The 22,499-nt window shown below is 41.5% G+C and overlaps 1 protein-coding gene across 1 annotated transcript in view; it reads left to right on the top strand.

Annotated features, from left to right (window-relative positions):
• Positions 1-1,559: 1,559 nt before the first annotated feature.
• PLA2G12B (phospholipase A2 group XIIB) overlaps positions 1,560-22,499 on the top strand; it is a 35,178-nt gene continuing 14,238 nt past the window's right edge. The window contains exon 1 of the mRNA XM_003408892.4: positions 1,560-1,787. Coding sequence (XP_003408940.1) covers positions 1,577-1,787 — 211 coding nt within the window. The 5' untranslated portion in view covers positions 1,560-1,576. The remainder of the gene's footprint in view (positions 1,788-22,499) is intronic.

The raw sequence follows: 22,499 nt of genomic DNA, 5'->3' as shown, positions 1-22,499 counted from the left end.
TATTTACCATGCTTTATAGAATTGAAGTGAATATATATGTACGTATATGCATATACATAGTAAAAGTGCTTTGAAACATTACAGATGCTTTAAAATGTTGGATGCCATTTTTGTTGTTCATATGAAATATTATATAAACACTATCCTTCCTGAAGTCTGAGTCCTTAGATATTTCTTAGTTAAAATGGTAAAATTTAATTCATAATTTCCTGTAGGGTTATCCAGATATTTGAGGGAGAGGCTAAATGAATCATTCGATCCAAAGAAAGGTGTCATTTTTTATTATCTAGTGGCTTCATGGATGGAATTTTTTCGTCACGTGATTAAAAGCAAACTATAAATTTGAAAGGAATGCTGAAGGAAACGCTACACTTCAGTTAACAGCTTTAAAAGCCCCCAAACTCAAGGAGTCTTTCTGATAAATCCCGACTTCCCACAGAGCTTTTCCTGGGCAGTCTGGATACAGGCAGGCCCCAGCTTACAAGGGGCTTCTGTGACTCCAGCTCTGTTGTGAACTGGTTCTCAGGTAAAATGAATATCTCGATTTTTTTTTCATCATTATTGCCTTTTATTAACAGTCTCTTTATAAACCAAATCTTTATTTGTCTTTGGGGGTTGGCATGAGAATGATAACATCAGCAAACCATGTACTGCAACAGTAGTGCATGTTACTAATGATAAGCTTTACCAAAAAAAAAAAAAAGAGAGAGACAGTCAAATGTGCAGTTCATCCTCACTGGAATACTTAGTAAGCCTGGGACTACCTGTACATCTGTTACTGCTGAGCGTCTCCTCTGCAAATAAATAAAAAACGAAACCCATTGCAGTCCAGTCAATTCCAACTCACAGCAACCCTACAGGACAGAGGAGAACTGCCCCATAGGGTTTCCAAGGAGCTGCTGGTGGATTTGAACCGCTGACCTATCACTGACCTATCACTTAACGGCAGCCATATCACTTAACCACTGCACCAGCAGAAGCTGGGGTCCCAAATTTGGACCTCCCCTTAAAGCACACTTAGAGCACACTCTTTCTGACAATATCCTGACACTATGAAGCCACCATCATGGGGTTTTCCTGGAATGGTGAAGAAGGCTGTGTTGAACCCTCTACACTGCCTGAGTCTCCTAAAGACCACGTGGGTGACTGGCTTAGGGTCAGAGCTCAGACCTTAGAACAAATTCTCTTCATGAAGGGGCTGGCCCTGAAGAGCCTAATCTGTTAACAAGCTGGTTGGGGTAGAATTCCGAGCTCCATGGCCCATGCCTCCTACCAGCTGGTCCACATCACCTTCGGCCAGTGCTGTGGAATCCACTGTGGCGTATTCTGGCCCTGACCCTCCTTCAGACAGGCCCTCCCACTGCCTGACCTTTGCACCCTTTCTAATTGCCCTGATCTCATCCTGACCCCCACAGCTATGTTTAAAGTCCACCTCTGGGGAACACACAGATTGAGTGTTCCAGCTAATCCCTTTTCCAGTCCCGTCTGACACCTGGCCGGGTGGGCTGTGTACCTGGACTTCTGGGGACACTGGCTGGGGTTTGAGGAGAGGCCTCAGGATCTACCTGGCCGCAGGATGAAGCTGACCACAGGCTGCTTGCTTTTGTGGCTCAGCATGGGGGGTGGCCTGGCTCAGACAGACACCAACCCTGACACAGAAGAATCCTATGCAGACTGGGGCCTTCGGCACATCCGGGGCAGCTTTGAATCTGTCAACAGCTACTTTGATTCCTTTCTGGAGCTGCTGGGAGGGAGAAATGGAGTCTGTCAGTACAGGTGCCGATACGGTGAGTGTGTGTTTCTCTTCCTGTAAAGTCTGTCACTGAGGTGGACCTGGCAGCAACCAAGCAGGGTTATAACTCCCTTTTGACCATCTCTTGTGGTAGGGTTGCCTAATCTAGCAAATAGAAATACAGGACGCACAGTAAAATTCGAATTTCAGATAAACAAGTAATTTGTCAATAGAAGTATGTCTGATGCAATATTTGGGATATACTTATAAAAAAAATTACTAACAAATTATTCCTTGTTTATCTGAAATTAGAATTTCACTGAGCTTCCTGTATTTTAGTTGTTAACCAAACAGTTGTCAGTTCGAATCCACCAGCTGCTCCTTGGAAGCCCTATGGGGCAGTTTTACTCTGTCCTATAAACTCCATGGGGCAGTTCTACTCTGTCCTATAGGGTCGCTATGAGTAGGAATCCACTTGATGGCACTGGGTTTGGTTTTGGTTTGGATAGGGCTGCTCGCTGTAAATTCGAATTAAGTCCACCAGCAGTGTGTTTGATTTTGTTTTGGTTTTCCTGTATTTTATCTGACACACCTACTGTTAGGGGCTCTTCAAGACCTGTTCCCTGGGGCTATTTTAATAAGTTCATTGTGAGGCAGGTAACATAAGAAAAGGCAGCAAGGGGTGAGGAGCACTGGTGTGAGAGGGCTTGGTAAGGAATTCCTGGGGATGAAAACTGAAGCTGAACCAAACAAACAAACAAAAAAAACGAAAACTACTGCAGTCAAGTGGATTGTGACTCACAGTGACCCTTTTGAACAGAGTAGAGCTGCCCGCACAGGGTTTCCAAGGAGGGCCTGGTGGATTTGAACTGCCGACCTTTTGGTTAGCAGCTGTAGCTCTTACCACTACACCACCGGGGTTTCCAAAGCTGAACAGTCAGAGAAAATTCTGCCAGGGGGGAAACAGCTTCCTCAGTAGCTCAGTGCTAAGTTTGGCAATGGCTTCTCCTTTCCCCTGCAGCAGTTCAGCCCCATTCATTCCCCCAGCCCTGTCTCTGATTGGTATTGGTTTGCTGTGTCCCCCAAGGGAGCCATCGCTGACACTGTGCCTCAGTCAGCTATGACAGGCCTTCTGTTGGCAGGAGAGGCTTGCTACCAGCTGTTTCTGCATGCCAGGGATCAGTCCTTGAGTGGGCCTGGGGCTTCCCTCAGGCCTGGGACCAGATATGGAGCTGCGAAACATGTGCCAGGTTGCCAAAGAGGGATCCCTTGGGGCTCTTTTTCCTTAAGTCTACACTGCAAGTTAATGGGATGGGAGCAGAATGCTGAGTCCTGGGCCTGGGAGCTGGGAGGCATGGTGTCATTTCACATGCAAATGTAAACACTGTCTAAAGTAAGCAGTGTCCCCTAGCATTAGCTTTGTGGTTTCATTTGTCGAATGTCTCAACATTAGAGATGAAAATGGTGAGTCATTTTAGGCAACAGGAAAACATATTTGAGAAATATCTTTTCCAAGCACTTAAGGGATAAAACTCAGCTTAAAGAGAGATTCAAGGAGGCTACAGACATGCTGGGCTCACCCATTAAATCTGTCTCTTTAATCTTGGAGCAGGGGAAATTGCTTCCTTATAAGCCAAGAATGAACAGGAGATAATGGCCAATCATAGTTTCAGAAGCCAAAAGTTTTGCAGCGTAGAAGTTTCAACGACATTAGTGTGAAAAAAAAAAAAGGAAGCTGCATGTCCTTTGTAAAAATTTCATGTTGTAAAAAGCCTAGTCTGTGTTAGGACAAAAAGGAGCCCTGGTGGCACAGAGGCTTGGCTGCTAACTAAAAGATTGGTTGTTTGAACCCACCAGCTGCTCCACTGGAGAAAGATGTGGCAGTCTCCTTCCATAAGGATTTGGAAATCTATGGGGCAGTTCTGTTCTGCCCTATAGGGTTGATATGAGTCAGAATCAACTCGATGGCAATGGGTTTGCGTTTATGCTGGGACACTAAATCACATCTGGGCCCATCAGCCACATACTTGTCCAAGATGGATTGAACAAAGTCAGAGGTGCCTTGTCATTGGTTTCTGTTCACCTAGTTTGCATTGATGCGACAGGAAATGTGTTAACTGACTTCAAGAGTTTGAATCAATACAACACAAGGCTGATATCTGTGATTTAGCAAATAGCCACGGGAATTTTTTTTTTTAAATAATTTTTATTGTGCTTTAAGTGAAAGTTTACAAATCAAGTCAGTCTCTCACACAAAAACCCATATGCACCTTGCTGCACACTCCCAATTACTCTCCCCCTGCTCTCTCCCTCCACTCTCTCTTTTCCTGTCCTTTTTGCCAGCTTCTAACCCCCTCTACCCTCTCATCTCCCCTCCAGGCAGGAGATGCCAACATAGTCTCAAGTGTCACCTGATCCAAGAAGCTCACTCCTCACCAGCATCCCTCTCCAACCCAGTCCAATCCATGTCTGAAGAGTTGGCTTTGGAAATGGTTCCTGTACTGGGCCAACAGAAGGTCTGGGGGCCATGATCACCAAGGTCCTTCCAGTCTCAGTCAGTCCATTAAGTCTGGTCTTATGAGAATTTGGGGTCTGCATCCCACTGCTCTCCTGCTCCCTCAGGGGTTCTCTGTTGTGTTTCCTGTCAGGGCAGTCATCGGTTGTAGCTGGGCACCATCTAGTTCTTCTGGTCTCAGGATGATGTAGTCTATGGTTCAGGTGGCCCTTTCTGTCTCTTGGGCTCGTAATCACCTTGTGTCCTTGGTGTTCTTCATTCTCCTTTGATCCGGGTGGGTTGAGACCAATTGATGCATCTTAGATGGCTGCTTGCTAGCGTTTAAGACCCCAGACGCCACTCTTCAAAGTGGGATGCAGAATGTTTTCATAATAGATTTTATTATGCCAATTGACTTAGATATCCCCTGAAACCATGGTCCCCAGACCCCTGCCCCTGCTACGCTGGCCTTCAAAGCATTCAGTTTATTCAGGAAACTTCTTTGCTTTTGGTTTAGTCCAATTGTGCTGACCTCCCCTGTATTGTGTGCTGTCTTTCCCTTCACCTAAAGTAGTTCTTATCTACTATCTAATTAGTGAATACCCCTCTCCCTGCCTCCCTCCCTTCCTCCTCTCGTAACCACGTAAGAATGTTTTCTTCTCAGTTTAAACTATTTCTCAAGTTCTTATAATAGTGGTCTTATACAATATTTGTCCTTTTGCAACTGAATAATTTCACTCAGCATAATGCCTTCCAGGTTCCTCCATGTTATGAAATGTTTCACAGATTCCTCACTGTTCTTTATCGATGTACAATATTCCATTGTGTGAATATACCAGAATTTATTTATCCATTCATCCGTTGATGGGCACCTTGGTTGCTTCCATCTTTTTGCTATTGTAAACAGTGCTGCAATAAACATGGGTGTGCATATATCTGTCCATGCAAAGGCTCTTATTTCTCTAGGATATATTCCAAGGAGTGGGATTGCTGGATCGTATGGTAGTTCCATTTCTAGCTTTTTAAGGAAGCGCCAAATCGATTTCCAAAGTGGTTGTACCATTTGACATTCCCACCAGCAGTGTAGAAGTGTTCCAATCTCTCCACAGCCTCTCCAACATTTATTATTTTGTGTTTTTTGGATTAATGCCAGCCTTGTTGGAGTGAGATGAAATCTCAGTGTAGTTTTGATATGCATTTCTCTAATGGCTAATGATCGTGAACATTTCCTCATACATGTGTTAGCTACCTGAATGTCTTCTTTAGTGAAGTGTCTATTCATGTCTTTTGCCCATTTTTTAATTGGGCTGTCTTTTTGCAGTTGAGTTTTTGCAGTATTATGTAGATTTTAGAGATCAGGCGCTGATCAGAAATGTCATAGCTAAAAGCTTTTTCCCAGTCTGTAGGTAGTCTTTCTACTCTTTTGGTGAAGTCTTTGGATGAACACAGGTGTTTGATTTTTAGGAGCTCCTTGTAATCTAGTTTTTCTTCTATGTTCTTTATAATGTTTTCTATACTGTTTATGCCGTGTATTACGGCTCCTAACGTTGTCACTATTTTTTCTTCCTTGATCTTTATTGTTTTTAGATTTTATATTTAGGTCTTTGATCCATCTTGAGTTAGTTTTTGTGCACGGAGTGAAGTATGGGTCTTGTTTCACTTTTTTTGCAGATGGATATCCAGTTAAGCCAGCATCGTTCTTTAAAGAGACTGTCTTTTCCCCATTTAACAGACTTTTGGCCTTTGTCAAATATCAACTGCTCGTATGTGGATGGATTTATGTCTGGATTCTGAATTCTGTTCCATTGGTCCATGTATCTGTTGTTGTACCAGTACCAGGCTGTTTTGACTACTGTGGCGGTGTAATAGGTTCTAAAATCAGGTAAAGTAAGGCCTCCCACTTTGTTTTTCTTTTTCAGTAATGCCTCATTTATCCAGGGCCTCTTTCCCTTCCATATGAAATTGGCGATTTGTTTCTCCATCTCATTAAAGAATGTCTTTGTGATTTGGATCAGAATTGCATTAAATGTATAGATCGCTTTTGGTAGAATAGACATTTTTATAATGTTAAGTCTTCCTATCCATGAGCAAGGTATGTTCTTCTACTTATATAAGTCTCTTTTGGTTTCTTGCAGAAATGTACTGTAGTTTTCTTTGTATAAGTCTTTTACACCTCTGGTAAGATTTATTTATTCCTAAGTATTTTATCTTCTTGGGGGCTACTGTAAATGGCATTGATTTGGTGATTTCCTCTTCGATGTTCTTTTTGTTGGAGTAGAGAAATCCAACTGATTTTTGTATGTTTATCTTGTATCCCGATACTCTGCTGAACTCTTCTATTAGTTTCAGTAGTTTTCTGGAGGATTCCTTAGGGTTTTCCGTGTATAAGATAATGTCATCTGCAAGTAGAATACTTTTACTTCTTCCTTGCCAATCTGGATGCCCTTTATTTCTTTATCTAGCCTAATTGTTCTGGCTAGGACTTCCAGCACAATGTTGAATAAGAGTGGTGATAAAGGGCATCCTTGTCTGGTTCCGGATCTCAATGGGAATGTATTTTCAGGCTCTCTCCATTTAGGGTGATGTTGGCTGTTGGTTTTGTATAAATGACCTTTATTATATTGAGAAATTTTCCTTCTATTCCTATTTCGCTGAGAGTTTTTATCATGAATGAGTGTTGAACTTTGTCAAATGCCTTTTCTGCATCAATTGATAAAATCATGTGATTCTTGTCTTTTGTTTTATTTATGTGGTGGATTACATTAATTGTTTTTCTAATGTTGAATCGTCCTTGCATACCGGGTATGAATCCCACTTGGTCATGGTGAATTATTTTTTTAATATGTTGTTGAATTCTATTGGCTATAATTTTTTTGAGGATTTTTGTGTCTACATTCATGAGGGATATAGGTCTATAATTTTCTTTTTTTGTGGTGTCTTTACCTGGTTTTGGTATCTGGGATATGGTGGCTTCATAGAATGAGTTTGGTAGTATTCCATCCTTTTCTATGCTCTGAAATACCTTTAGTAGTAGTGGTGTTAACTCTTCTCTGAAGTTTGGTAGAACTCTGCAGTGAAGCCGTTGGGACCAGGGCTTTTTTTTTGTTGGGAGTTTTTTGATTATCTTTTCAATCCCTTCTTTTGTTATGGGTCTATTTAGTTGTTCTACCTCTGTTTGTGTTAGTTTATGTAGGTTGTGTGTTTCTAGGAATTCATCCATTTCGTCTAAGTTTTCAAATTTGAGTATAGTTTTTCGTAGTAATCTGATATGATTCTTTTAATTTCAGTTGGGTCTGTTGTAATATCGCCCATCTCAGTTCTTATTCAGTTTATTTGCTTCCTCTCCTGTTTTTCTTCTGTCAGTTTGGCCAATGGTTTATCAATTTTGTTGAGTTTTTCAAAAAACCAGCTTTTGGTCTTGTTAATTCTTTCAGTTGTTTTTCTGTTTTCTATTTCATTTAGTTCAGCTCTAATTTTTATTATTTGTTTTCTTCTGGTTCCTGTGGGTTTCTTTTGTTGCTCTCTTTCTATTTGTTCAAGTTGTAGGGATAGTTCTTTGATTTTGGCCCTTTCTTCTTTTTTGGATGTATGCATTTATTGACGTAAATTGGCCTCTGAGCACCTCTTTTGCTGTGTCCCAAAGGTTCTGATAGGAAGTGTTTTCATTCTCATTGGATTCTCTGAACTTCTTTATTCCATCCTTAATGTCTTCTATAATCCAGTCTTTTTTGAGCAGGGTATTGTTCAGTTTCCAAGTATTTGATTTTTTTCCCTGCTTTTCCTGTTATTGATTTCCACTTTTATGGCCTTATGGTCAGAGAAGACGCTTTGTAATATTTCAATGTTTTGGATTATGCTAAGGCTTGCTTTATGACCTAATATGTGGTCTATTCTAGAGAATGTTCCACGTGCACTAGAAAAGAAAATATAGTTGGTTGCTGTTGGGTGGAGTGTTCTGTATATGTCTATGAGGTCAAGTTGGTTGATTGCGGCATTTAGATCTTCCGTGCCTTTATTGAGCTTCTTTCTGCATGTCCTGTCCTTCAACAAAAGTGGTGTGTTGAAGTCTCCTACTATTATTGTGGGCTGACTATCTCACTTTTCAATGCTGATAGAGTTTGTTTTATGTATCTTGCAGCCCTGTCATTGGGTGCATAAGTATTTAATACGGTTATATCTTCTTGGTGTATTGTCCCTTTAATCATTATATAGCATCCTTCCTTATCCTTTCTGATGGATTTAACTTTAAAGTCTATTTTGTCAGAAATTAATATTGCCACTCATGCTCTTTTTTGATTGTTGTTTGCTTGATATATTTTTTTCCATCCTTTGTGTCTCTAAGTCTAAGGTGTGTCTCTCGTAGGCAGCATATAGATGGATCTTGTTTTTTAATCCATTCTGCCACTCTCTGTCTCTTTATTGATGCATTTAGTCCATTTACATTCAGGATAATTATGGGTAGGTATGAATTTAGTGCTATCATTTTGATGTCTTTTTTTGTGTGTTGACAGCTTCTTTTTCCCACTTGATTTTATGTGCTGAGTAGATTTTCTTTATATATTGTCCTTTCCTCATATTTGTTGTTGTTGATTTTGTTTCTCCTGAGTCTGTATTTTTCCCTTGTATTTTATTTTGATGAGTAGGATAGTTTGTCTCCTTTGTGGTTACATTATTATTTACCCTTATTTTTCTAAATTTATAACTTTTATTTCTTTGTATTGCCATATCTTCCTCTCCATATGGAAGGTGTATGATTACATTTCTTAGTCCCTCTTTATTATTTTAATGTCGCCTTCTTTTATATAATAACATCGCCATTACCCTGTGCTGGGCTTTTTTTTTTTTTTAATCTTGCTTTGTTTTTTTTTTTTTGGGTGGGGGATTTCCCTGTCTGGGTTGACTTCTGGTTGCTCTGCCCAGTGTTCTAGTCTTGGGTCGATACCTGATATTATTGATTTTCTAACCAAAGAACTCCCTTTACTATTTCTTGTAGTTTTGGTTTGGTTTTTACAAATTCCCTAAACTTGAGTTTATCTGGAAATGTCTTAATTTCACCTTCATATTTAAGAGACAGTTTTGATGGATATATGATTCTTGGCAGGCAATTTTTTTCTCTCAGTTTTTTAAATATGTCGTTCCATTGCCTTCTTGCCTGCATGGCTTCTGCCGAGTAGTCCGAGCTTATTCTTATTGGCTCTCCCTTGTAGGCGACTTTTCTTTTATCTCTCGCTGCTCTTATAATTGTCTCTTTATCTTTGGTTTTGGCAAGCTTGATTATAATGTCTTGGTGACTTTCTGTTAAGATCTCCCTTATGTGGAGTTCGATGATCATCTTGGATAGATATCTTCTCATCTTTCACAATACCTGGGAAGTTTTCTGCCAACAAATCTTCAACAATTTTCTCTGTATTTCCTGTTATCCCTCCCTGTTCTGGTACTCCAATCACTCGTAGGTTATTTCTCTTGATAGAGTCCCACATGATTCTTAAGGTTTCTTCATTTTTTAAAATTCGTTTATCTGATATTTCTTCAAATATATTAGTGCCAAGTGATTTGTCTTCGAGTTCAGAAATTCTAGCTTCTACTTGCTCAATTCTGCTCCTCTGACTTTCTATCGAGTTATCTAATTCTGTAATTTTATTGTTAATCTTCTGAATTTCTGATTGCTGTCTGTCTATGGATTTTTCCAGCTTATTAAACTTTTCATTATGTTCCTGAATAAGCTTTCTGAGTTCTTCAGTTGCTTTGTCTGTGTGTTCCTTGGCTTGTTCTGTGTATTGCCTCATTTCCTTCCTGATGTCTTGAAGGGTTCTGTATATTAAACTTTTGTATTCTGCATCTGGTAATTCCAGGAATGCACTTCCATCTAAATGACCCCTGGATTCTTTGTTTTGAGAGCCTGTTGAGGTGATCATGGCCTGTTTCTTTATGTGACTAGATATTGACTGTTGTCTCCAAGCCATCTATAAGTTATTGTATTAGTTTATGCTTGCTTAATGTGTTGTAGCTGCTTGTTTTGTTTTGTTTTGGTATACCCCTATGGATTGCTTGAGTGAGCTAGCTTGATTATTTTCACCTTTAGAGCTCTGGTGTCCTGTCCCCCAGTTGGCTAGAGCTGTTATCAGGTATATCAGTCTAGGAGTCCATTCAGTTTTCTTGTATGAATTCAGCTCAGGTTTCCAGGTAGCTGATATCAAGTGTGTGGTACAGGCTCTGTCCTACAGTCTTAGAGGGGCAGGGGTGATTGGCGTATATACCTGTATCTGATTGCAGCAGGGGGTCACGCTCTGAACAAGGCAGGGGGCTGAGAACTGACCCCCAAGTGTCTCTGAGGAAAACGCATCTCTGTTCCCTAGAGCCTGCTGGTGGGTGGGCTCTGCAGAGGGACCATGGGCACCCAAAGATTTTGTTGTAAGGACTGGGAAGTACCAGTTATCCCTGGGCCCCTGTCGCAGGTGGCTGGGTAACCCAAGTGGAGCCACTGGTCATTAGGCCCCTGTTGTGGGTAGGTGAGGACCTTGTTTAATAGGCAAAGCAATGTCAAACGTCAAACACCCACCTCTCCACTGCATAGCTGAAATGGTTGGAGTTTGCCAACAAGGGCCTATTCTCCCGAAATAGGCCCACACAGGTCCATACAGAAGGGAAAGGTGCTCAAGGTCCATGGACGGTTTATGCCTGGACAGGAGCCGCTTCTGTCCTGAGCTCCCTCAGTTAATGGAGCTAGCAAATTATCTTTTCCCCCCAGTTGGAAATTTTTTCCTTTCCCAAGGCCGGGAGGACGGCTCCAGGTGCTCACCAGGGCCTATCTCAGGCCTAGGGATTCAGCCACTGAAGCTGGGTTGGGGGTGGAGGGGGCACGGTAAAGTATACGCAAGTACTTAGCTTTTGCCGAGAGCTCCCTTCTGTTCAGGTTCCGGAGGTGTGAGTGGGCTGTGTGGCTGGCTGCTTCTCCCTGAGGAAACTGCGGCCAAATGCTAGGACCAGCCCGCCGCCACTGCCACTGCTCTGGGAATGGTGCCTGAGGGCTCCCCGTGATTCAGGTCCGGCAATTCCTCTCCGCTTCTGAACGGTCTCTCTTCCTTCCCCTGCCCCTCAGTTCGTTGTCTAAGCTTGCCTTTGATGCTCAGGGCTCCCAGCTTGTCACAAATTTACTCGTTTCACTTGTTTTTTCGGGTCTTTGTTGTAAAGAGGGCTCGAGGGAAGAGTCTGTCTATTCCACCATCTTGGCTCCGCCCCACAGGAATTTTTTAGAAAACAAGAACCAATTTTCTTTCCTCCTGAGCAAAATAGCATTAAAAGATCTCAGCAAATTTTGGTTGCAGAGACTTCTAACTGGGCAGGGTCGATGTCAGTAGGAACTGGAGGGCGATGGGAGTAGTCAACAGAGAGAAAATAGGAAGACAAATAAGCCCCTTCTGTGCAAAACGGAATTGAATCAACAGCAACGTGTTTGGTTTGTGCAAAATAGAACTTGGTAATGGAGAGGCCTGAGAGAAACCCAGGAAAATTAGAGTTTAAACCTTGTTATCTTTGCAACAGAGACCCTATGTAATACAGTTCACACATTCGGTTGTTAATCAAAAGATTGGAGGTTTGAGTCCACCCAGAGGCCCCTTGGAAGAAAGCTCTGTCAATCTACTTCTGAAAAATCAGCCATTGAAAATCCTATGAAGCACAGTTCTACCCTGACACACATGGGATCACCATGAATCAGAATACACTCGATGGCAACTGATTTATCTTTGGAACCCAGTAAGGGAGCCCAGAATCTGGAGGCTGTGCTTAAATAGTACAAAATATCTTTTCAAATTGATTGTGAATTAAGCAATCTTTCCAACACATAACAGCTAATATTGAGCTGGGTCTCTGTTCTTTTTTAGTTTGCTTTGTGATACATCTCTTATGTACGATGTGCATTGGGTCACCTAGAAGCCTTGTTAAAACAGATTGCAAGGCTTCACTCGAAGTGTCTCTGACTCAGTCAGTAGGTCTAGGATAGAAGGAGCTCTGGTAGCACACGGTTAAGCACTTAACTGCTAAGAGAAATGTTGGCAGTTTTAACCCACCCAGCCACTCTGCGGTAGAAAGACCTGGTGATCTCCTCCCATAAAGTTACCAAAAGTAAAAACAAAACCCATTACATTGAGTTGATTCTGACTCATAGCTACCCTATAAGACGGGGTAAAACTCCCCTATAGGGGTTGCAAGGCTGTAACTTTAGGGAAGCAGACAGCCACATCTTACAGCCAAGAAAACCCTATGGGGCTGTTCTGTTGTGTCACATGGGGGTGGCTTTGAGTTAGAATTGACTCCACAGCACCTAATAGATCTAGGGTGGGCCTGGAGAATTTGCATTTCTAAGAAGTTCCCAGGTGATGCTGATATGGCTGGTGCTGGGACCACACTCTGAAGACCACTGCTTTAAAGATTGCAGTCTTTTGCCGGAAGGAACAATTTAGCAACGGTTAGTCTACAAGAGAAAATGTTCTATTTATTTGTTATTTAACACTGCTTAGGGTCGTCAGGAGTCAGAATCTACGGCAACGGGTTTAACAGGTTTCAAACAGTGGTTCTCTGCCTTGGCTGGACGTTAGGATTACCTGGGGAAATTTTTAAAAATCCCAATACCCAAACCAACTAGAATAACTATGAGTTGGACCTAGATACCAGTATTTTAAAAACTTTTTATTGTGCTTTAGGTGAAAGTTTACAGAGCAAATTGGTTTCCCGTTGGATAGTTTGTCCATAAAGTGCTCCATAACATTGGCGTTATTCCCCACAATGCATCAGCACCCTCCCCATTTCCATCCTAGTTTCCACATTTCCTTTTGTCCTGATTTTCTATCCCTTCCTGCCTTCCCATCTTTGCCCTTGGGCAAATGTCGCCCCTTTGATCTTGTATAATTGATTGTTCTAAGGAACAGTTCCTCTCAGGTGTCATTGTTTATTTTATGGGCCTGTCCATAGTTTGGAAACCCTGGTGGTGCAGCGATTAAGAACTACAGCTGCTAGCCAAAAGGTCGACAGTTTGAATCCATCAGGTGTTCCTTGGAAACCCTATGGGGCAGTTCCACTCTGTTTTATATGGTCACCATGAGTCAGAATTGACTCAAGGGCATAGTGTCTATAGTTTGGCTGAAAGGTGGCCTCCCGGAATGGCCTCAGCTCCAGTACAGAAGAGTGTCTTAGGGCCATAGTCTGTGGGGTTCCTCTAGTCTCTGTCAGACCAGTAAGTCTGGTCTTTTTTGTGAATTTGATTTTTTTTTCAAAGTTTTTCTCCTGCTCAGTCCAGGACCCTCTGTTGTGATCCCAGTCAGAGTGGTCAGTAGGGGTAGCTGGGCACCATCTAGTTCTTCCGGTCATGTAGGCTGTGGTTCATTGGTTCCTTAGTCCTTTGGACAAATTGCTACCTTGAGTCTTTGGTTTTCTTTACTCTCCTTTGCTCTGGATGATAAGAGACCAATCGATGTATCTTAGATGGCCGCTCACAAGGTTTTCAGAGGCCAGACACTACTCATTAAAGCAGGATGCAGAACTTTGTGAACTCTTCTGTGTCAATTGACATAAATGACCCCCAAGTGTATGGTCCTTCACTTTCGAACCTAGGAACTTCATTCCGTGAGGTGTTTGGTTATATCTGAGAAGTTGCCCCGACTGTGGCCTTTGTGTGCTCTACTGTCTGTATTAATAGATAAGTAGCACCTACAGTTATATATGTAGAAATATCCATCGCCAAACGTACCTCTGTAGGTGGGTGGGTTCCCTTACACCCTCCCATACCTCTTGGTATACCTACTGCCTATGTGTCCATTCATAATTTAGTGTTTGTTAATACTGTTGTTGCAGGATTGTCTCTGTAATCACCGTCGTTGCCCTTTGTTCTTGCGTTCCTGTCTGTGTCCTTCAATGTCTTAGTCCTGTTTTGCTGACTTCCCCACATAGTGTATTGCCTTTCCCTTCACTGATATTAACCTGTGTCTTCTATCTTTTTGGTAATTTTCCCTCCCTGGCCCTCCCATCCTTGGTAACCATCAAATAATTTTTTTTTTTCTGTGTGTGAAGCTTTTGTTTCTTCATAATGGTGGTCTCATACAATATTCGTCCTTTTGTGATTGATTTATTTTATTCAGCAAAGGTCCTCCAAATTCATCCATGTTGTGAGATGTTTCGTGGATTCATCGTTGTTCTTCATCGTTGTGCAATATTCCATCGTGTGTATGTGCCACAGTTTGTTAATCCATTCATCTGTTGACGGGCACTTAGGTTGTTTCCATCTTTTTGCTGTTGTGAATAATGCTGCAGTGAACATGGGAGTGCATATGTCTATTCGTGTCACGGCTCTTATTTCTTTAGGATACATACCTAGGAGTGGGGTTGCTGGGTCATATGGTATTTTTATTTCTAGCTTTTTAAGGAAGCACCATACCATTTTCCATAGTGGTTACACCGTTTTACATTCCCACCAGTAGTGTATGAAAGTTCCAATCTCCCCACAAACTCGCCAGCATTTGTAGTTTTCTGTGTTTATGATAAGTGCCGTTGATGTTGGGGTGAGATGGTATCTCACTGTAGTTTTGAATTGCGTCTGTCTAATGGATAATGACCCTGAGCATTTCCTCATGGGTTTGTTAGCCATCTGAATGTCCTCTTTGGTGAAGTGTCTGTTCATATTCTTTGTCCATTTTTTAATTGGATCCTTTGTCTTTTTGTTGTTGAGGTGCTGAAGTTTTCTATAAATTTTAGAGATTAAACCCTTGTCAGATATGTCTTAGCCAAAACTTTTTTTTCCTAGTCCGAAGATTCCCCTTTAAGTCTTTTGGAGAAATCTTTCGATAAGCATAAGTGTTTAATTTTTAGGAGGTCCCATTATCTAATGTTCTGCTGCTATTCATAAGGTTTTTGCTGGCTAATGCTTTTCAGAAGTAGACTGCCAGGTCCTTCTTCCTAGTCTGTCTTAGTCTGGAAGCTCAGCTGAAACCTGTCCTCCATGGGTGACCCTGCTGGTATCTGAATACTGGAGGCATAGCTTCCAGCATCACAGCAACACACAAGCCTCCACAGTACGACAAACTGACAGACACATGGGGGCTTTACATAGATCAAGAGGCAGTTGTTTGGACAGAACAAGGGGATACTGATTGGTTTAAAGTCAGGAAAGGTGTGCAGCAGGGTTGTATTCTTTCACCATACCTATTTAATCTGTATGCTGAGCAAATAATCCGAGAAGCTGGACTATATGAAGAAGAACGGGGCATCAGAATTGGAGGAAGACTCGTTAACAACCTGCGTTATGCAGATGACACAACCTTGCTTGCTGAAAGTGAAGAGGACTTGAAGCACTTACTAATGAAGATCAAAGACCACAGCCTTCAGTATGGATTACACCTCAACATAAAGAAAACAAAAATCCTCACAACTGGACCAATGAGCAACATCATGATAAACGGAGAAAAGATTGAAGTTGTCAAGGATTTCATTTTACTTGGATCCACAATCAACAGCCATGGAAGCAGCAGTCAAGAAATCAAAAGACGCGTTGCATTGGGCAAATCTGCTGCAAAGGATCTGTTTAAAGTGTTGAAGAGCAAAGATGTCACCCTGAAGACTAAGGTGCGCCTAACCCAAGCCATGGTATTTTCAATCACATCATATGCATGTGAAAGCTGGACAATGAATAAAGAAGACCAAAGAAGAGTCGACGCCTTTGAATTGTGGTGTTGGCAAAGAATGTTGAATATACCATGGATTCCCAAAAGAACGAACAAATCTGTCTTGGAAGAAGTGCGGCCAGAATGCTCCTTAAACGCAAGGACGGTGAGACTACATCTTACATACTTTGGACATGCTGTCAGGAGGGATCAGTCCCTGGAGAAGGACATCACGCTTGGCAGAGTACAGGGTCAGCAGAAAAGAGGAAGACCCTCAACGAGGTAGATTGACATGGCGACTGCAACAATAAGCTCAAGCATAACAACGATTGTGAGGATGGCGCAGGACCGGGCAGTGTTTCATTCTGTTGTGCATGAGGTCGCTGTGAGTCGGAACCGACCTTACAGCACCTAACAACAACAACCACAATTATCTAATTCACCTTCTGTTGTTTGTACATTTTTAGTTATGTTTGGTATTTTATTTATGCCATATTTTAAGGCCCCTATTAGCATTGTCTCTATTTTTACTTCCATGATCTTTATAGTTGTAGGTTTTATATTCAGGCCTTTGATCCATTTTGAGGTAGTTTTCGTGTATGGTGTGAAGTATGGATCCTGTTTCATTTTTTTACAAATGGACATCCAGTTTTGCCAGCACCATTTGTTAAAGAGGCTACCGGTATTTTTGACGTTTTTCAGTTGATTGCAAAGTGCAACTGGGATAAAAAACACTATTTTAAAGGTCGTTTTCGGAGAATTTCAGCCAACAGCTAAATTATTCAGGCAGATAAAGGTGTGTTTATATCCTGGTAGGCCACAATAGCATGTCAACATTGTTTCCATACTTTTTATACCTAAAGCAATCAGTTTTCACATACAGTATACACTATCTGTAATTTTCAAAGCATTAGATGATAAATCTGAGATTCAGCATGTGCCCAAGTGTACATAGTACAATTGGTATGAAGGAATCTGCTCTAATGTGAATGATATTCCCTTGAGAATCTTTTAAAATATAGAAATTCCCTCTCCTAGCCCCTGGGATTCTGATTTAGTAGGTCTATGGTAAAAAACAAACCCATTGCCATCGAGTCAATTCCGACTCATAATGACCCTATAGGACAAAGTAGAACTGCCCCATAGGGTTTCCAAGGAGTCGCTGGTGGATTTCAACTGCCAACCTTTTGGTTAGCAGCTTGAACTTTTAACCACTTCGCCTAGGACCCTGGGATATGTACTTTTAATACGTGCTCTGAATCCAACTTTGAGAAATACAAGCAAAGGGAAAATAACGAGCTTTGGATTTGGAGAACGAATACCATTACTGGTGACCTTGGGCAAACTATCTACCACTTTCAACCTTAGTTTCCTCATTTATACAGATAAAGTTAATAATACCTACCTTGTAGTGTTGCTGTGAGAATTAAAAATAATATATAAAAGCATTTAGGCTACGTAGGGAATATGGCAGGCATCGAATAAATTTTACAAATATTTTGAGAAAGCTAGTTGAGTGAATAGGTTATCTGTGCATTCAGATGTTTCTAGTTCTCGTTTAACATCAAGAGAAAAACACAGAAACCCCAGTGGCTGGATAACACCTTCTCAGCTTCTGGGAGAGGTCCCTTGAAGGAATGATGATTTAAGTGTTTTCTGCCTTTATGGGGGAGCAGTGGTTAAGAGTTTGACTGCTAATCAAAAGGCTGGGAGTTCGAATCCACCAGCTGCTCCTTGGAAGCCCTGTGGGGGTAGTTCTTTCACCTATAGGGTCGGTCTGAGTTGGAATTGACTAGACAGCAATGGGTTTGGTTTGTTGGTTTGGTCTGCCTTTATGAGGAGCCCATGTAGCACAATGGTTAATGCTCTCGGCTGCTAACTGAAAGGTTGGTGGTTTGAACCCACCAGGCACTCCATGGGAGAAAGATGTGGCAATCTGCTTCTGTAAAGATTATAGCCTTGGAAACAATCATAAATTGAATTTTGTCCTCCCCAAAATATGTGTCAACTTGGCTAGGCCGTGATTCCCGTATGGTGTGGTTGTCCTCCATTTTGTGATCTGATGTAATTTTCCTATGTGTTGTAAATCCTAATCTGTACCTGTGGTTAATGAGACAAGATTTAAAAAAACAAAAACAAACCTGTTGCTGTCGAGTCAATTCCGACTCATAGTAACTCTATAGGACAGAGTAGAAAGAACTGCTGACCTTTTAGTTTAGCAGCCAAGCTCTTAACCACTGCAGGACCAGGGCTCTGAGGCAAGATTAAGTTATGTTAAAGAGGATTAGGGTATGATGCAACACCCTTACTCAGGTCACAGCCCTGATCCATGTAAGGGGAATTTCCCTGGGGTGTGGCCTGCATCACCTTTTATTTTACAAAAGATAGGGACTTCCTACCACCAAGAAGGAAGACCCAAAAGTGGAGTGCATCCATTTGACCCCAGGGTCTCTGTGCTGAGAAGCTCCTAGACCAGGGGAAGATTGATGACAAAGAACTTTCCCGGAGCTGACAGAGAGAGAAAGCCTTCCCCTGGAGCCTGTGCCCTGAATTTGGACTTCTAGCCCCCTAAACCCTGGCAGTATAGTGGTTAAGAGCTATGGTTGCTAACCAAAAGGTCAGCAGCTCGAACCCACCAGGTGCTCCTTGGAAACTCTATGGGGCAGTTCTACTTTGTCCTATAGGGTTACTATGAGTTGGAATCTGTGAGAGAATAAATTTCTGTTTGTTAAAGCCATCCACTTGTGTTGTTTTTGTTATAGCAGCACTAGATGACTAAGACAGACAGAAACCCTATGGGGCAGTTCCACTCTGTCCTATAGGGTCACTATGACTCAAACTCAACTTGACTCAGCAGCAATGGATTTGGTTTTTTGGGTTTCTGCCTTTATGAAGGTCTGTGGGAGGAAGGTCCCTGCAACAGAGTTTCTGTGTCTTGTGAACCATGATTGAAGACATTGTACACACTCTCACACTAATAAAAGGACCTCACTATGGTTTCCTCTAGGATTTACTTCCAGAAAAAGTGTCTTTAAATAACAATTTTTCTTCATTTGAAAAATTGTTTTATTGTAATATATGTGTGTATATAAATACACAAAACAAAACATTCACTAATTCAACATCTTTTTAAATTGTGGTAAATATACATGTAACAAATTGTTTGCCTTTTCAACATTCTTCATGTGTACAGTTCAGTGACATTAGTTATGTTGTTCAACCATTATCTATTGCCAAATTTCCCATGGCCCTTACCTGAAGTTCAGTGCCCTCTAACCAGTAAGTCCCCCTTTTTCACTCCCTCCCTCCCACCCCTGGTAACCACTCATAAACTTCCGTCTCTATACATTTGCCTATTCTAGAAATTTCATGTAGGTGGAATCTACAATATTTGTCCTTTTGTGACTGATTGATTTTGCTCAGCATATATTTTCAAGGTTTATTTCTCTTTATGGCTGCATAATAGTCCACTGTGCCTGTATACATTTTGTTTATCTATCCATCTGTGGATGGTTATTAAGGTTGTTTCTACCTCTTAGCTATTGTGAATAGTGCTGTAATGAATACTGGTCTACAAGTCTCTGTTTGTGTTCCTGCTTTCAAGTCTTTTGGGTATATACTAAGGAGTGGGATTGTTGGGCCATATGGTAGTTCTATGTTTAACTTTTTAAGGAACCACCAAGATGTTTTCCACAATGGCTGTATCATTTTACATTCCTACCAGCAGCCCTGGTAGTGCAGTGGTTAAGTGTTCAGCTGCTAACCAAAATGTTGACTGCTTGAATCCACCAGCCACCCCTTGAAAATTCTATGGGGGCAGTTCTACTCTGTTAGAATTGCAATGACTTGGAATTGACTTGATGGCAACAGGTTTGGTTTTTTGTTTGGTTTACCAGCAATGTTGAGGGTTCCAATTTCTCTACATCCTTGCCAACACTTGTCATAGCCATCCCAGTGGGGGTGAAGTGGTATGGTTTTGATTTGCATCTTTCTTATGACTAATGGGAGTCCTGGTGATGCAGTGGTTAAGAGCTCAGCTGCTAACCATGAGCTTATTGGCCATTTGTATATCTTCTTTGGTGAAATATCTGTTCAAGTCCTTTGCCCATTTTTTATTGCATTCTTTTTTTTTTTTAAGAGGACTTTTTATCTCTCAGAAATCTTAGAGCAAAATTTTATGAACCTGTGAGTTTGTATATTTTTCCAAGGAAAGAATTCACAGCCTTCATCAGATTCTCAAGGGAATCCATCACTCGAAAAAGGAAAGCAGCTACAGGCTTAGAGAAAACTACATTGTCCTCATGAAGGGCGAGCAATCATCCTGGTTTGCCTGGGACCAGAGGGAGGAGGTCCTGAGAGGTGGGACTTTCAGTGCTAAAATTGGGACAGTCGCAGGAACCCAGGACAAAGTGTTATGCTACCTCATGCAGTAACTTACTCTATTTTAGCAACTGAACTATGGAGTTCATTGCTTCAGTAAAATTGTCTCTGATCTGCTTTGTTCCATAAATGTGCTACTCACGTTGTATCTATTGGTGGCCACCTTAATCTGGGTTCTCTAGAGCAGCAAAACCCGTGACGTGTATCTAAATATATATAGACATAATTACTTCAAAGAAACGGCTCACACAATTGTGAGGAAATGGCTCATGTAATTGTGGGGGCCCGAAAGTCCCAAATCCATGGGTCAGGCGACAGGCTGAAGGTTTCTGCTGGCTCACATGGTTGCAGGGGCTGACGAATCCAAAATTTGCAGGTCAGGCAACAGGCTGGAGGCCTCTGATGGCTCATGGGGTTACAGGGGCTGGTGAATCCAAAATCAACAGGTCAGGCAGCAGCCAGAGACTTCTGCAGGCTTACAGCCCAAGAACCGGAGGTCAGGTGATGAGGAGAATGCAGGGTCGAGAAAGAGAGCGAGCTTTGCCAGAACATCATTTATATACCAGAAGGAGTCCACAGCCCCATGGAAACTCCCTCTCAGTTGATTGGCTGCTTACGTCAGATCATAAAACAGAAGGTGATTGCATAGTGTCTGCCATACCACTAAGAATGGTAGCCTAGCCAAGTTGACACATAACATTAATCCTCACAGTGGCTTTGAGTGTTTTTGGAAGTAGGCAGCTTGTACATTTCAAATCAATGCACCTCTTGTGGAGCACTGGCCGTGCAGTGGTCAAGCGCTCAGCTGCTAACTGAAAGGTCGGCAGTATGATCCCACCAGCCGCTCCATGGGAGAAAGATGTGATCTTCTGTAAAGATTACAGCCTTGGAAACCGTATAGGGCAGTTCTACTCTGTCCTTTAGGGTCACTATGAGTCAGAATCGATTTGATAGCAATGAGTTTGGTGTTTTTTGTGTGTGTGTAGAGCACAAAGCTTCTGCAGGCACCAGCTGGCTGAGAAGAATGGACACACCCTCCCAGGAAGAAATAACCCTTGACCTGGGTAGTAAAGTCCCAGAAGTTTTTTACTGCTCTTTTCAGTGACAAAACTGAGAGAGAAAAAAGGTTGGGCCTAGGAGGCTGTCGACATGCCTGGAAGGTAAAACTCATGGGTTTCATGTCTGAATTTTCTCCCAAACCTCTCTCTTTTTACCTGTGTTTATAGTGTTCCACTATAATCAGAAGGTGTTAATTTTTATAAAATAAAATCTGTCAGTCTTTTTATAGCTTTTGAGTTTGGTGCATTCCTTAGAAAAGTATTCTCATATCAAGTTATAACAATATTCTGCCATTTTTTTTCTGTGAAAGCAGCCATAAAAAAAATAAATGAGTGTGGCTGTGTTCCAATAAAACTTTATTTATGGACATTGAATGTGAATTTCATATAATTTTCACATGTCACAAATTATTATTCTTGTTTTGATTTTCCCTCAACCATTTAAAAATATAAAAATCATTTTTAGCTTGCAGGCTATACAAAACAGGCGGTGGGCTGGATATGGCCCATTTGCCATAGTTTGCCAACCCCTGAATTAGAGAATCAAGTTGCCAGCTGCTCGCGCCTATAAACTGCTAAAACCAGAAAATAAAACTAATTTGTGTATATAGTACATTATTTCTGCCTAGACTCAAAACATCAAACTATAAAGACTCAATGCAACTCAAAATCACTTGAACTATATTTAGACTTAAATCATCACCTTTTTTTCTTAGAAGTTTTAATTCAAGCTTCATTCCTGCAGCTAATGTAAAATGCAAATCAACATCACCATGCGATACCCCCTCATACTCACTAGAATAACCATAATAAAAAACATAGATAATAACAAGTGTTGGCAAGGATGTGGAGAAAATGGAACCCTCATCACTGCTGGTGGGAATGTAAAATGGCGCAACCACTTGGAAAACAGTTTGGTAGTTCATCTAAATATTAAACAGAGTTACTACACGACCCAGCAATCCCACTCTTAGATATACACCCATTGCCGTTAAGTTGATCCCAACTCTTAGCGAACCTATAGAACAGAGTAGAACTGGCCCATAGAGTTTCCAAGGAGCAGTTGGTAGATTTGAACTGCCAACCTTTCGGTTAGCTGCCAAGCTTTTAACCACCGTGTCACAGGGCTTCCCTAGGAATATACTTGAAAGGAAAAACATATGTCCACGTGATAATCCGTATAC

This window comes from Loxodonta africana, chromosome 16 (assembly GCF_030014295.1).
Source record: "Loxodonta africana isolate mLoxAfr1 chromosome 16, mLoxAfr1.hap2, whole genome shotgun sequence".
Lineage (NCBI taxonomy): Eukaryota > Metazoa > Chordata > Mammalia > Proboscidea > Elephantidae > Loxodonta > Loxodonta africana.
Note: the sequence above shows the minus strand (reverse complement) of the source record. Positions and strands in the feature narration are given on the sequence as shown.